This window comes from Pelophylax lessonae (assembly GCF_965119305.1).
Source record: "Pelophylax lessonae genome assembly, chromosome: 12".
Lineage (NCBI taxonomy): Eukaryota > Metazoa > Chordata > Amphibia > Anura > Ranidae > Pelophylax > Pelophylax lessonae.
The window spans coordinates 118,056,044-118,068,717 of NC_138779.1; the positions used below are offsets into that span (position 1 = coordinate 118,056,044).

A 12,674-nucleotide genomic window follows, 5' to 3' on the forward strand; every position below is an offset into this window, starting at 1 on the left:
CAGGTCTGGTAAGCCCGGAGACGACCAGGAAGTGGAGGGGGGGTGTGCACCTCTCCCGCTTCCTCTAAAAATGATCCAGTGGCAAATCTGCCAATGGGACTACTTTTGTCAGACGCAGAATCGCCCACACAACAAAAAAAATAGTGGGGTTATGGCTGGCTACCTGTTGTCATAACAGTAATTAACGTCAAAGGAATGATGTAAATGTACTGTATTGTCGTCGAGTAGTAATTATACAGTTTTGTGCAGCTTGAAGGTAGTAGTAAGTGGTGTCAGTGTTCAAGTTACAATGTCTGGCTGAAAAAACACGAGACTTGTATAAAGTACTCGAAATTTCTACTTGAGTAAAAGTACAAGTGCTCGATCAAAAAGAGACTTAAGTAGAAGTGTAAGTGCTCGCAGAAAAAGTTACTTACGTGGAAGTACTAAAGTATTCAACATTTTTTTTACTTAAGTATTGCAAGTAGTTTTTTCAAAAAAATTGCTACTTAAGTACTAAAAGTAGAAGTACTGTGTTATGTAGTTATTAAAGAAAGAAGTCAAAAGTTTGAACATCATATTGTTTTTATTATTTCAAATGATTTATTCAAATGGTTAACCTAAAGGACAATCACAATTCCTTAGGCTGTAACTTTTTGTAAACAAAAAACAGATAAAGTATGTCCCTCCCTTCCCCTTTTATAGCATCCCTCCTTCTCTTCCCTGCATGTTTTTTTTCTCCACAGCTTATTGGTGCGCAAAATCATATATAAACCAATGTGATATACAACAATATATTCCAATAATGAAATAAAGGAAGAGTGTATGAAATCTATGTCAATAAAAAGTTCAAAATATTGGGAATCTTCAAATATATATATATATATATATAATGTGACAAAACAAGATGAATATAATTTCATATCTGCTGTTAATGGGAAAGAACCTCCCAAACAGGGCCGGCCTTAGGTGTTCAAGCGCCCTGTGCGAGCTGATCCTGTGGCGCCCCCACCAGCGCCCTGCACATTTTTTCTTGCACTTTTTTTGCACTTCATTTGACTTTTCTTTTTTATGATCACTACAAACTTAGCCCCCCTTACATTAGAGACCCCCCTTACATCAGAGACCCCCCAACGGAGCCCCCCTTACAACAGAAACCCCCCAACGGAGCCCCCTTACAACAGAAACCCCCCACACAAAGCCCCCTTTACATCAGAGACCCCCCACACAAAGCCCCCTTACATCCAGAGACCATCCCCACAGAGCCCCCCTTACATCAGAGCCCCCCCCCACAGAGCTCCCCCTACATCAGAACCCCTCCACACAGAGCTCCCCTTACATCAGAGCCCTCCCACACAGAGCCCCCCTTACATCAGAGACCCCCCTTACATCATAGACCCCCCACACAGAGCCCCCTTACATCAGAGACCGCCCACACAAAGCCCCCCCTTAAGTTACATCGGAGACCCCCCCCCATGTTTCCCTTAACCAAGATGGCCGCCAGTGCCTCGATCGCACTGCGCATGTGCCTCTACTCCGCGGCCGCCGGAATCCCCGCCTCCCAGCGCTGAGACGTCAGCGAATGGAGACAAGGAGGGGAGGAGCGGATTGGCCGAAGGCCGCCACACATGTCAGAGCGCCGAGAGGCGCATGTGGGAGCACTCCACGCCGGCCCAGCGGAAGCCTGGAGCGGAACAACGCTACCCAAATGGCCAGAGACCAGGTACCCATGAAAAGGGGGGTATCTTTACCTTTGCCTTCCTATAGAAAAGGGGAGGGGGGAAGGCAGAATAGGGAGGATAATTGAAAGAGTAGGAGAGAGCATTAAGGAGGGAAACCAAACAAAAAAGGGAAAGGCAGAGAAAAGTAACGAGTAACGATGCAGCACAAAAAAAATATTTCGGAGTAGAAGTATCAATCATCGAAAATATGTAGTGAAGTAGAAGTAGGAGAAAAAAATTCTACTTTAGGAAAGTACAGATACCGCATTTCGGTACTTAAGTACAGTACTTAAGTAGTTCTACTTCGTTACTATACATCTCTGAAAAAGACACAAGTCTATCTAGTTCAACCAGTTGGGGGGGGGGGGGGATGTATATGCTATCCTATACCCACAGTGGAAGCATGATCCAATTTGCTCTAGCAGGGGGGAAAAATTCCTTCCTGATCCACCAAGGATATTCCCTGGTTTAACTTTAACTATAAATATTAGTAACCGGTTATATTATGTGTATCTAGGAAAGAATCCAGGTTTTGTCTTTCTTAAAACAATCTATTGAGCATGCCAGAACCAGCTCTTGAGTAAGTCTGTTCCACATTTTCAAAGCTCTTACTGTGAAGAAGCCTTTACGTATTTGGAGATGAAATATCTTTTGATCCAGACGTAGAGTGTCCCCTGTGATTACCTTTTTTAAAGTGAATAACTCAGGACCAAGTTCACTATATGGACCACTTATGTATTTATACATGTTGATCATATCCCACCTTAATCTCCTCCTCTCAAGAGAGAATAAATTCAGTTCCTCCAATCTTTCTTCATAGCTGAGCTCCTCCATGTCTTTTATCCATTTGGTTGCCCTTCTCTGCACTTTCTCCAGTTCCCTTGATTATCCTTTGATTATCCTTTTTATGAACTGGTGCCCTAACCTGAACTGCATATTCCAGATGAGGTCTTACTAATGATTTGTACAGGGGTAAAATTCTCTCTCCCTCTCCCTCTATCTCTCCTCATACAGGAGAGGATTTTGCTCGCTTTGGAAACCGCAGCTTGACATTGCAAGCTATTATTAAAGGAGTTGTTAAGTCAGAAGATTTTTTTATCTTGATGCATTAAGATAAAAAGCATTCTGTGTGCAGCAGCCCCCTAATACTTGCCTAAGGTCCCTCTTTCCAGCGATATCCACAAGTGTCTCAGCCATCCTAGATTTTTCCTCCTGATTGGCTGAGAGACCGCAATGGTGCCATTGGCTGCCGCTGTTGTCAATCAGTCAGCTAGCCAATCAGGAGAGAGAGGAACGGGGCTACATGTCGGAAATGGACACGGGGTGCTGTGACTCAACTTGGGTGCCACAGCTGCTTGCTGTGGGGGCACACAGCAGGAGGGAGGAGCCAGGATCACAGAAGAGGGACTCGAAGACTTGGATCTGTGCTGCTCTGTGCAAATCCAACTGCACAGAGGAGGTAAGTATGACGTTTGGTATCTTTGTAGGAAAAAAGAGACTTAACAGTCACTTTACGCTTATGATTTACCATAACACCCAGATCCTTCACCATTGACTCCCCCAGGTGTTCTCATCCTAGTATGTAAGATGCATGCATCCTAACCTTTTACATTTATCAACATTAAACCCTATTTGCCACACAGTTGTCCAATAAAACAGTGCATTGAGGTTGGCTTGTAAGTTGGAGACATCCTTTAAGGACGTTATTCCACTGCATGGCTTGGTGTTATCTGCAAGCACTGAAATGGTACCTTTAATCCCAGACCCTATATAATTTATAAAGATATTAAAAAGTAATGGTCCCCACACTGAACCTTGGGGTACAGCACTGATAACCTTAGACCATTCAGAGTAGGAATCATTACTACTCTCTGAATTCGGTCTTTTAGCCAGTTCTCTATCCAATTACAAACTGATTTGTAAGACTGTAGATTTTACATTACACATTAGTGTGTGTGGGGAACTGTGTCTTACCTTTTCACAAAAGCAAAATGTTCCAAGTCCACAACCACCCCTCTGTCCAAGGTTACCTCCTCATAAAAAGAAATCAGATTTGTTTTAACAACTTCTGTCTTTCATGAATCCATGCTGTCTGTTACTTAAAATATTTTTTCCCAGCAAGAACTCATCTATGTGGTCTTTTTTTATTTTCTCCAGCTTCTTCCTGCCTATAGAAGTTAAACGAATAGGTCTAAAGGTACTTGGTAAAGACTTTGATCCCTTTTTAAAAAAAATAGGCACCACATTGGGCATATGCCAATCCAGTGGTACTATTCCAGTCATTACCGAGTCCCTAAAAATTTGAAACAATGGCTTTGAAGTGACAGAGCTCAATTCTTTTAGGATCCGTGGGTGTATGCCATCTGATCCAGGTGCTTTATCCACCTTTATTCTCTCTAAATATTTCTGTACCATATCTATTTTGAGCCATTGTGGATCATATTTGGGGCTGTGTCAATATCCTCCCCATTATGGACATAAGCTCCCCCATGCTCCTTTTGTATACACACAGCTGAAAAAAATATGCCTTCTTTTTGCCCCCAGTCACCCACTCCAGATTATTTTGTAAAGGGTCTTCATGCTCAGACCTGACCTTTTTTATTAATATTTGAAGAATTTTTTGGGGTTTGTCCTATCTTCTGCAATCTATAGTTTGTTTTAAAATTTTGCATCCTTAATTTCCTTTACATATTCTTTTATACTCTTTGTAACATTTAAACAATGGTAATGTTCCTTCGTTTTTATATTTTTAAAAGTTATTTTCCTATGTATAGCTTTTTTAACTTTAAATTTGAGCCACATATATTTTATTTTTAGCCCTTTAAACTTACTGACCATGGGAATATACTTTGCAGTGAGTTTGCATACAATCTTTTAGAAGATTTCCCATTTCTATTCTGAGTTCATCAATGCCAATATTCCCTCCCAGTCTAAGTTTTCGAGAGCAGCCCTCATCCTTGAAAAATATTCTCTCCAAAAGTTAAGTGTCTATCTTTCCCATGTTTTTTTAGCTTACAGCTATCATTACATGAAATCATGCTATGGTCACTGCTACCCAGATGTTCTTTTATATGAACATTAGTAATAACCTCTGCATGGTTTGAGATAACTAGGTCCAGCAGAGTATCATTCCCAGTTGGGGCCTCTATGAACTGGACACTATCTTGAAGACTTTACAAAGACATTTTGGAGCAAGGATGGCCCTTTATTTTCTGTACTTTTCAATGTTTTAAGAAAACAGAGGGCAAATCCACAGTAAGGCCATACCTTTTTGGTGGTGGTCCTGCACCAGACTAAGGTGTAGAGTCCCATTGGCACTCAGGACCCCTATGATTAAGACCCAGTGAGTGGGGCGAAACATGTCAGGAGCATTCCTGTACAGGAGCATTCCTGTAAAATGTGATATTACTGAACAATGCCAAGCAGATGTCACTGTGGTAACCTCTCCCTATTACAAAAGCAGAAAAGATTTTTAAATAGAAATCCCTTTATAATAGTACTTACTTTTTTGTTCTATAGGTTTTGTGTGATTTTTCTTTACTGTTTGGTTTGTAGTATCCATTGCTGACTGAACCATTGACTTCATTGTACATTCTTGGCTCTTCATGCATTTCTTTCTGTTCATCCTACATTAGACATTCTGATGCCAGGAAATCTGATTTTCCACGTTGACATGTTCATATAAAACTTTGTTTATATTGATGTTTTTTCCAGCTACAGCTTAAATAACCTTGCTCATTTTGATTCCATTTGTATTTAACAGGCGAGCTGGATCTTCTGGCTGGAGAAGTTCCAATGTCTCGCTCTCTTGGATCAAGGAGTCCTGATGCCTTTGACATGGCAGCAATGAGCAGCTCACTTTCAGAAAGTTCCCAGCCAACCCGGAAGACACCAGAATCCTTCCTTGGGCCTAATGCTGCCTTAGTAGACTTGGACTCCCTTATTTCAAAACCCGCAATACAAAATACCAAGACCTCCAATCCCTTCCTTGTAACAGGTGAGTGGCTTGGTACATTAGAGGTTAGAAGTCCAGTATAAAACCAAAATACCTAACCAGCAATTGATTGGCCTGTTTTAAATTTTTAAAATAGTGTTACTGTATAACCCATGGGAAGTATAAGTCCTAAGTCAGGCATGTGGAATTAAAGTTCACAAAGGTCCAGTCAGAAAACTTTTCTTTCCAGCAGAGGTCCAAATCACTTTTGATTCTTAATGGCACTTCTGTGCATTGGCAAATGTGGCGTGTTTTTGTGAGTGCCAAACTGCATGGTGCAACAGTATCATGCAGCTCAGTATCGCACATTTAAAAAAAAGAGTCAAGGACTTCTTTCTAATCGTTTCTGCATTTAAGGCAGTCCACTGCAATAAATTAGCCTCCTACACGCAGAAGGCAGTACGCAATGATGTGATCCAAGCCTCAGATCCTTCACATCACAGTCCTGGTATTAAATGTGTTCTTAGTCCCCTCTGCACATCATCCCTCCCTTCTCATTACAGTCCTCATCCCCCCTTCATGTTCTTGTTGTTGGCCCCCCTTTATATCACCCCCTCACTTCAAACTACAGTTCACAGCCCCTTCATATTGCCCCTGTCCTCACCCCCTTTTTAACACTCCTCCTTCACATTGCAGTCTCCAGCCCCCCCTTTATATTCCTGTCCTCACCCCATTTTTAGCACATCTCCTTCACATTGCAATCCTCAGCCCCCTTTCACATTCCTGTCCTCTCTCCCTTTAAAGCACCCTCTCACACATCCCTGTCCCCATCCCCTATATAGCACTGTCCTTCACATTTACACTCCCAAGCCCCATTTACATTCCTGTCTTCACCCCCTTTACATTCTTGTCTTCACCCCCTTTACAAAACCACCCTCATTACTCCCTTTCCTCCACATTACAATTTCAGGACCCCCATCATATTTTCCCCGTGTCCCCCATCCTTCATAGCAGTGACAGAGCCCTCTTCCCTGTCCTACCTTACACCGGGTGGAGGGCGGGAGGCACAGAAGGTCTAAAGCTGACATTGGAAGGTCAGCACAGCAATAGACAGAGGGTGGGAGCTGCTCCAGCTAACTGATTGCTTGGACTGCCCTGCACCCTAGCAACAAAAGCTCCTGCCCTCTGTCCATCGCTGTGCTGCCTCCCAATGTCCGCTCTGGAAAGAAGATGGTGCTAGCAGTGGCTGAGGGGGAAAAACAGCTTCTAAATGGAGCAACCATGACAGGTCCGGATGGGACATTGACGTGGTCCACCATTTAGTGATGCCTAGCCTAAGTTGTCCCTACTGAAGTTATTTTTAACATTTGCTTCCTTCACCTTATTTTTTCTTTTTTATTTATTGTAAACCTAGTTACAGGTGTAACTGTATTGTGTTTGTATATACATACTTGCAGCAGCCTCCACCTTTCTGATGTTCTAATGAGCAAAGCTTTAGCTTTTTCTGGTTAGTACTGAAGCTTGCCCCGCCCCCCTCCTTCATGCCTGCTGCTTATTCCTATTGGTCAGTGAGGAAGCCCAACATACTGATGGGCTTATAGAAATGTGTGGAAAACGAGGCAAGCTAAACACGTCTCAGTAGTGTGCAGAGCTTTGTTTCAGACCAGCCTAGCTTTTGGCTGTAGTGGCTGGGACTTGGAGGCAGCTGCAGGTATGCCTGGCAGATGTTTGTTTCAGTAATGTAGTGTGTGTGATTACTTTTTTTTTTTTCTTTTATTTGTTTTATCTTAGGAGCACCCAGTTCGACCACAACAAATCCATTCCAGACCAACCAACAGTCATCTCTTACTTTAAACCAACTTCGTGCCAGCCCTGTGATGTCAATGGGACAGCCAGTTACACCAGCTGGACAAGCACCTGCAGCAATTCCATTTAGTTCTGTTCCCCCCATGGTGTCAGTATCCCCGTTAGCGCCAGGAATTCCTTTAGCCAATGTGTCACCAGTGGTTGGAATGCAGCCTGTTGCTGGAATGAGTGGCCTCCCAGCTGCGGCGGTGCCTCCTGGTGTACCTATGAGCTTGCCTACTATGATGCCACCACAGCAGTTGGTGACACAGCCCATTGTCCCTAATCTATCTGCGCAAGCTGTGACGAGTGCTACCAATCCTTTTCTGTTGTGAGCTGTGGAATTATTGAGTTTTTAATGGCAATGACCGGGGGAGATGGGTCAAAAACTGGCATTTTCATGCTACTACCACAGAATGTCCCTGTCCCCTAATACCATCTTTTGTGGCAACCCTATATTGGCAGCACACTTGACATTTGGTGTCTGCTTCCTTTTCACTGTGCCTCTGAATACCAAGAAATAGTATTTTGCCCTCCCCACAGTACTGCTAAAGATGTTTAGATAGAAGACCATAGATTAATTCTTGTTTTCTTGATTAAATCAATAGTGTTATGCCGGACTTGGATGTCCATGTTCTTTCCGTTTCCCACCCCTCATCCATTTGCATTAATAAAGCAGCACTTCACAGTAAGGTTAGTTTTTTTTTTTTTTTTTGCTTCTGCCTCATAGCAGTTCCAGGGTCTTGAGTTTCAAGCAGAGTGTTACTTACTTTGAACATCTGTTCTTTTCTACATACAAAAAAAGTGTTTTGCCAACACAATTTTACCTACATCTACAACCCGAAGCATTGCTGCATTTCAACATGAACTCATGAATGGAGTATTGTTCCTTTTAACTCAATAGGAAAGGTCTCTGCTGTTCTACATGTAAATATTGCACCTCACTCGAGCACTTCTGTGTTACTGGACCATGATAGGATCTTGCCCTACTTAGAAATGTGTTATGGATAAAACACTAAAAATGATGGCGCTCTTTAAATTCCAAATCCAGCTTTCTGTTGAGGAGGGGGGTCTCTGGGGTATGTTGCCATGATAGCAGGATGTTTCCTATTTATTAGAATGAATTTGTGAATGCTGATTAAGTGGATTTTTAACCCTTAAATTTCTTCCACTTTCCTATTTCCCATTACAAATCAAATCTGTGATGATGATTTATTTGATAACCACTTAATAAACTGATGGCTTTGCTTGGTGTGCTGTCCATCGACTCCTATTCCGTATATATTATATATTTTTTGCATTTGTTTTCCTTCCTTCTAGAAGAGAGAACAGTGTTTAAATAAAATCAAATCTGGGAAAGCCTAAAAAAAAAATGTTGCTTTATTTTGTTTGGGGAATATTGCCTTTCAATGTGATGTCACAGAAGGTTCCTTTATGTAAGAGTATAACCTAGGTGCATGCATTTTTTTCCCCCCACAATGAGATTCCTGTGTTTCTTTGAGAGAAGAATTGCAGGCAAGCCATGAAGTACACAGATGAAGTACATATTTGAGAACTGTCTTACCTGCCAAAGAATTTTGTTTTTCTGTGCATTTACAGTGTCTTGAAAAAGTAATCCTACCCCTTGAAATTGTCCACATTTTGTCATGTTACAACCAAAAATGTAAATTTTATTTTATTGAGATTTTATGTGAAAGACCAACACACAGTGGAAGTAAATTGATAAAAGGTTTTCAAATTTTTTTACAAATATGTGAAAAGTGTGGCGTGCATTTATATTCAGTCTCCTTTACGCTGATACCCCTAACTAAAATCTAGTGGAACCAATTGCCTTCAAAAGTCACCTAATTTTTAAATACAGCTGTTCTGTGAAGCCCTCAGAGGTTTGTTAGAGAACCTTAATGAACAAAAAGCATCATGCAGGCCAAGGAACACACCAGACAGGTCAGGGATAAAGTTATGGAGATGTTTAAAGCAAGGTTAGGTTATTTAAAAAAAAAAAAAAAAAAAAATATCCCAAGCTTTGAACATCTCACGGAGCACTGTTCAATCCATCATCTAAAAATGGATAGCGTATGGCACAACTGCAACCCTACCTAGATAGGGCGGTCCACCAAAACGGACAGGCAGGGCAAGGAGAGCATTAATCAGAAAAGCAGCCAAGAGACAGCTCTGGAGGAGCTGCAGAGATCCACCGTTTAGGTTGAAAAATCTGTCCACATGACAGCTATTAGTCGTGCACTACACAAATCTGGCCTTTATGGAAGAGTGGCAAGAAGAAAGCTGTCAGAATCCCGTTTTCAGTTTGCGACAAGCCATGTGGGGGACACAGCAAACGTGGTCAATTGAACATTTTGGCATAAAATGAAGACGCTATGTGTGACATCACCATGAACACACCATCCCTACCATGAAACGTGGTGGCAGCATCATGTTGTGGGAAATCCTTTTTTTCAGTGGGGACAGGGAATCTGGTCAGAGTTGATGGGAAGATGGATGGAGCTAAATACAGGGCAATCTTAGAAGAAAACCTGTTAGAGTCTGAAAAAGACTTGACTGGGGCAGAGGTTCACCTTCAAGCAGGACAACAACCCCTAAACATACATCCAGAGCTACAACGGAATGGTTTAGATCAAAGCATATTCATGTGTTCGAATGGCCCAGTCAAAGTCCAGACCTAAATCCAGTTCAGAATCTGTGGCAAGACTTGAAAATTGCTGTTCACAGACACTCTCTATCCAATCTGACAGAGCTTTAGCTCTTTTGCAGAGAAGAATGGGAAAAAAATGTCACTCTAGATGTGCAAAGCTGGTAGAGACAGCCCCAAAAAGACTTGCAGCTGTAATTACAGGTAAATGTGGTTCTACATATTGATTTAGGGGGGCTGGATACAAATGCACAACACACTTTGGATATTTATTTATAAAAAAAAGTTAACGATTTATCATTTTTCCTTCCACTTCACAATTATGTGCCACTTTGTGTTGGTCTATTGCATAAAATCCCAATAAATTACATTTGTTTTTATTTGTAACATGGCAAAATGTTGTACATTTCCGAGATGTACACAGCATAACCAGCCTGTACATCTGACTTTTCTCTCCTACTGTTAAGAAATATACCTAGGTCTTGAACTTGCTCTGGCCTGTGATTGGGCCATAAAAACATGTTTTGTTAGTATGTGAACACTGCAGCACAACTGATTGGCTCGTACAATAGCCTCTACCTTTTCCTCCCTGAGCTGTGTGACATGGGACTGAAAAGGCTGATACTAGAAGAAATTAACTTGCAAAAGTTATTAAAAATACACTTAATGATTTTACATTTGCAAACATCTCTTTACACAGTAAATATTTTTTACATTTACAGTATGTAACATACTGTAATTACCAAATTATGTACTGAAACGGGCTAAAAATACACTGCTCAAAAAAAAAAAAAAATCAAAGGAACACTCTGAAAACGCATCAGATATCAACTGGGGGAAATATCATGCTGGATATCTATACTGATCTGGACAGGGTAATGTGTTCGGAATGAAAGCATACCACATCGTTTGATAGAAATGAAAATGATTAACCTACAGAGGGCTGAATTCAAATAAACCCCCAAAATCAAAGTTAAAAATGATGCAGCAGGCTAGTCCATTTTGCTGAAAGTTCATTGCAGCAACTCAAAATGGTAGTCAGTAGTTTGTATGCCCCCACGTGCTTGTATGCATGCCTGACAACGACGGGGCATGCCCCTAATGAGACGACAGATGGTGTCCTGGGGTATTTCCTCCCAGATCTGGGCCAGGGCATCACTGAGCTCCTGAACAGAATGAGGTGTAAGCTGGCGGTGTCCAATGGACCAAAATATAATGTCCCAGAGGTGTTCTGTTGCAATTAGGTCAGGTGAGTGTGGGGGCCATTCAATGGTATCAATTCCTTCCATTGGCCGGTAGAGGTCCTTACGTCTCTCCATAGATATACCTCCCCAGACCATCACTGACCCACCACCAAACCGGTCATGCTGAATGATGTTACACGGCTTCTCCAGACCTTTTCATGTTTTTCACATGTGCTCAGGGTGAAACCTGCTCTCATCTGTGAAAAGCACAGGGCGCCAGTGGCAGACTTGCCAATTCTGGTGTTCAATGGTAAATGGCAGTCAAACTGCTAGGCAGTGAGCACAGGGCCCACTAGAGGGCGACGGGCTCTCAGACCACCCTCATGATGTGTGTTTCTGATTGTTCGGTCAGAGACATTCACACCAGTGGCCTGTTGGAGGTAATTTTGTAAGACTCTGGCAGTGCTCATCCTGTTCCTCCTTGCACAAAGGAGCAGATACTGGTCCTGCTGATGGGTTAAGTACCTTCTACGGCCCTGTCCAGCTCTCCTAGCCTTCCTAGCGGTATTCCCGAGCTTGGCTTGGGGTTAAATTTCAGAGCCAAAAGCGGTAACCCCGAGCCACACTCAGGGTACCGCCAGAAGTATCGCTGGATCCTGTAAAAGAGGTTTCTTACATTGTCACCGGGATCCAGCGATGTGTCCGGCGGTGGTTCTTCCTCCCGATCGCCTCTGTGCCCCGGCTTCCATCTCATGTGACGTGACGTTCGCAGGGGGGTGGAACCGGCGGCAAATTCAAATGTAAAAACACACCAAACACACCAAACACACTGATACCATTCAAAATAAAAAAAAAATCACATTACATTGCCCCCCAGTGCCCTTTCCTGCAGTTTTACACATGTAATTCTTGTGAATGAGCAGCCCAAACCAACTGTGTGTATATATATATATATATATATATATATATATATATATATATATATATATACACACGTGTGTGTGTATGTATGTGTGTGTGTATATATATATATATATATATATATATATATATTTCTCTGTCGCTCATTGACAGACGTAGTCCTCCTTGATTAATATCAACTCGGGTTATACTGCCCTCTACAGGAGTAGGACTAGACAGGAAAGAAAACGTTCTGGCCACACCCTAGGGGCAGTCCCAGAGGGTATATCCTCTCACTTCCTGCTATAGCAAATCAGTTTTTTTCTGTCTAGTTAGGAGTAAGGACCTAGATGCCTTGCTAGGATCTTCGGTCCTGGCAGGATTTTTTTCTTAGAAAGATTTTTTTTTTAGACCGCTTTTTTCTCCAGTGTTCCTGTGAGATCTTCAAGCAAGAAAGCTGGAAC

General features: G+C 42.1%; 1 protein-coding gene across 4 annotated transcripts in view; it reads left to right on the plus strand.

Annotated features, from left to right (window-relative positions):
* The window catches only part of LOC309567904 (epsin-1-like), an 85,766-nt gene extending 77,035 nt beyond the window's left edge, over positions 1 to 8,731 (plus strand). For all 4 annotated transcript variants that reach the window (XM_082273434.1, XM_082273431.1, XM_082273433.1 and 1 more), the window contains 2 exons: positions 5,464 to 5,697; positions 7,426 to 8,731. In XM_082273434.1, the coding sequence (XP_082129560.1) occupies positions 5,464 to 5,697; positions 7,426 to 7,814 (623 nt within the window). In that variant the 3' untranslated portion in view covers positions 7,815 to 8,731. The remainder of the gene's footprint in view (positions 1 to 5,463; positions 5,698 to 7,425) is intronic.
* Positions 8,732 to 12,674: the final 3,943 nt, after the last annotated feature.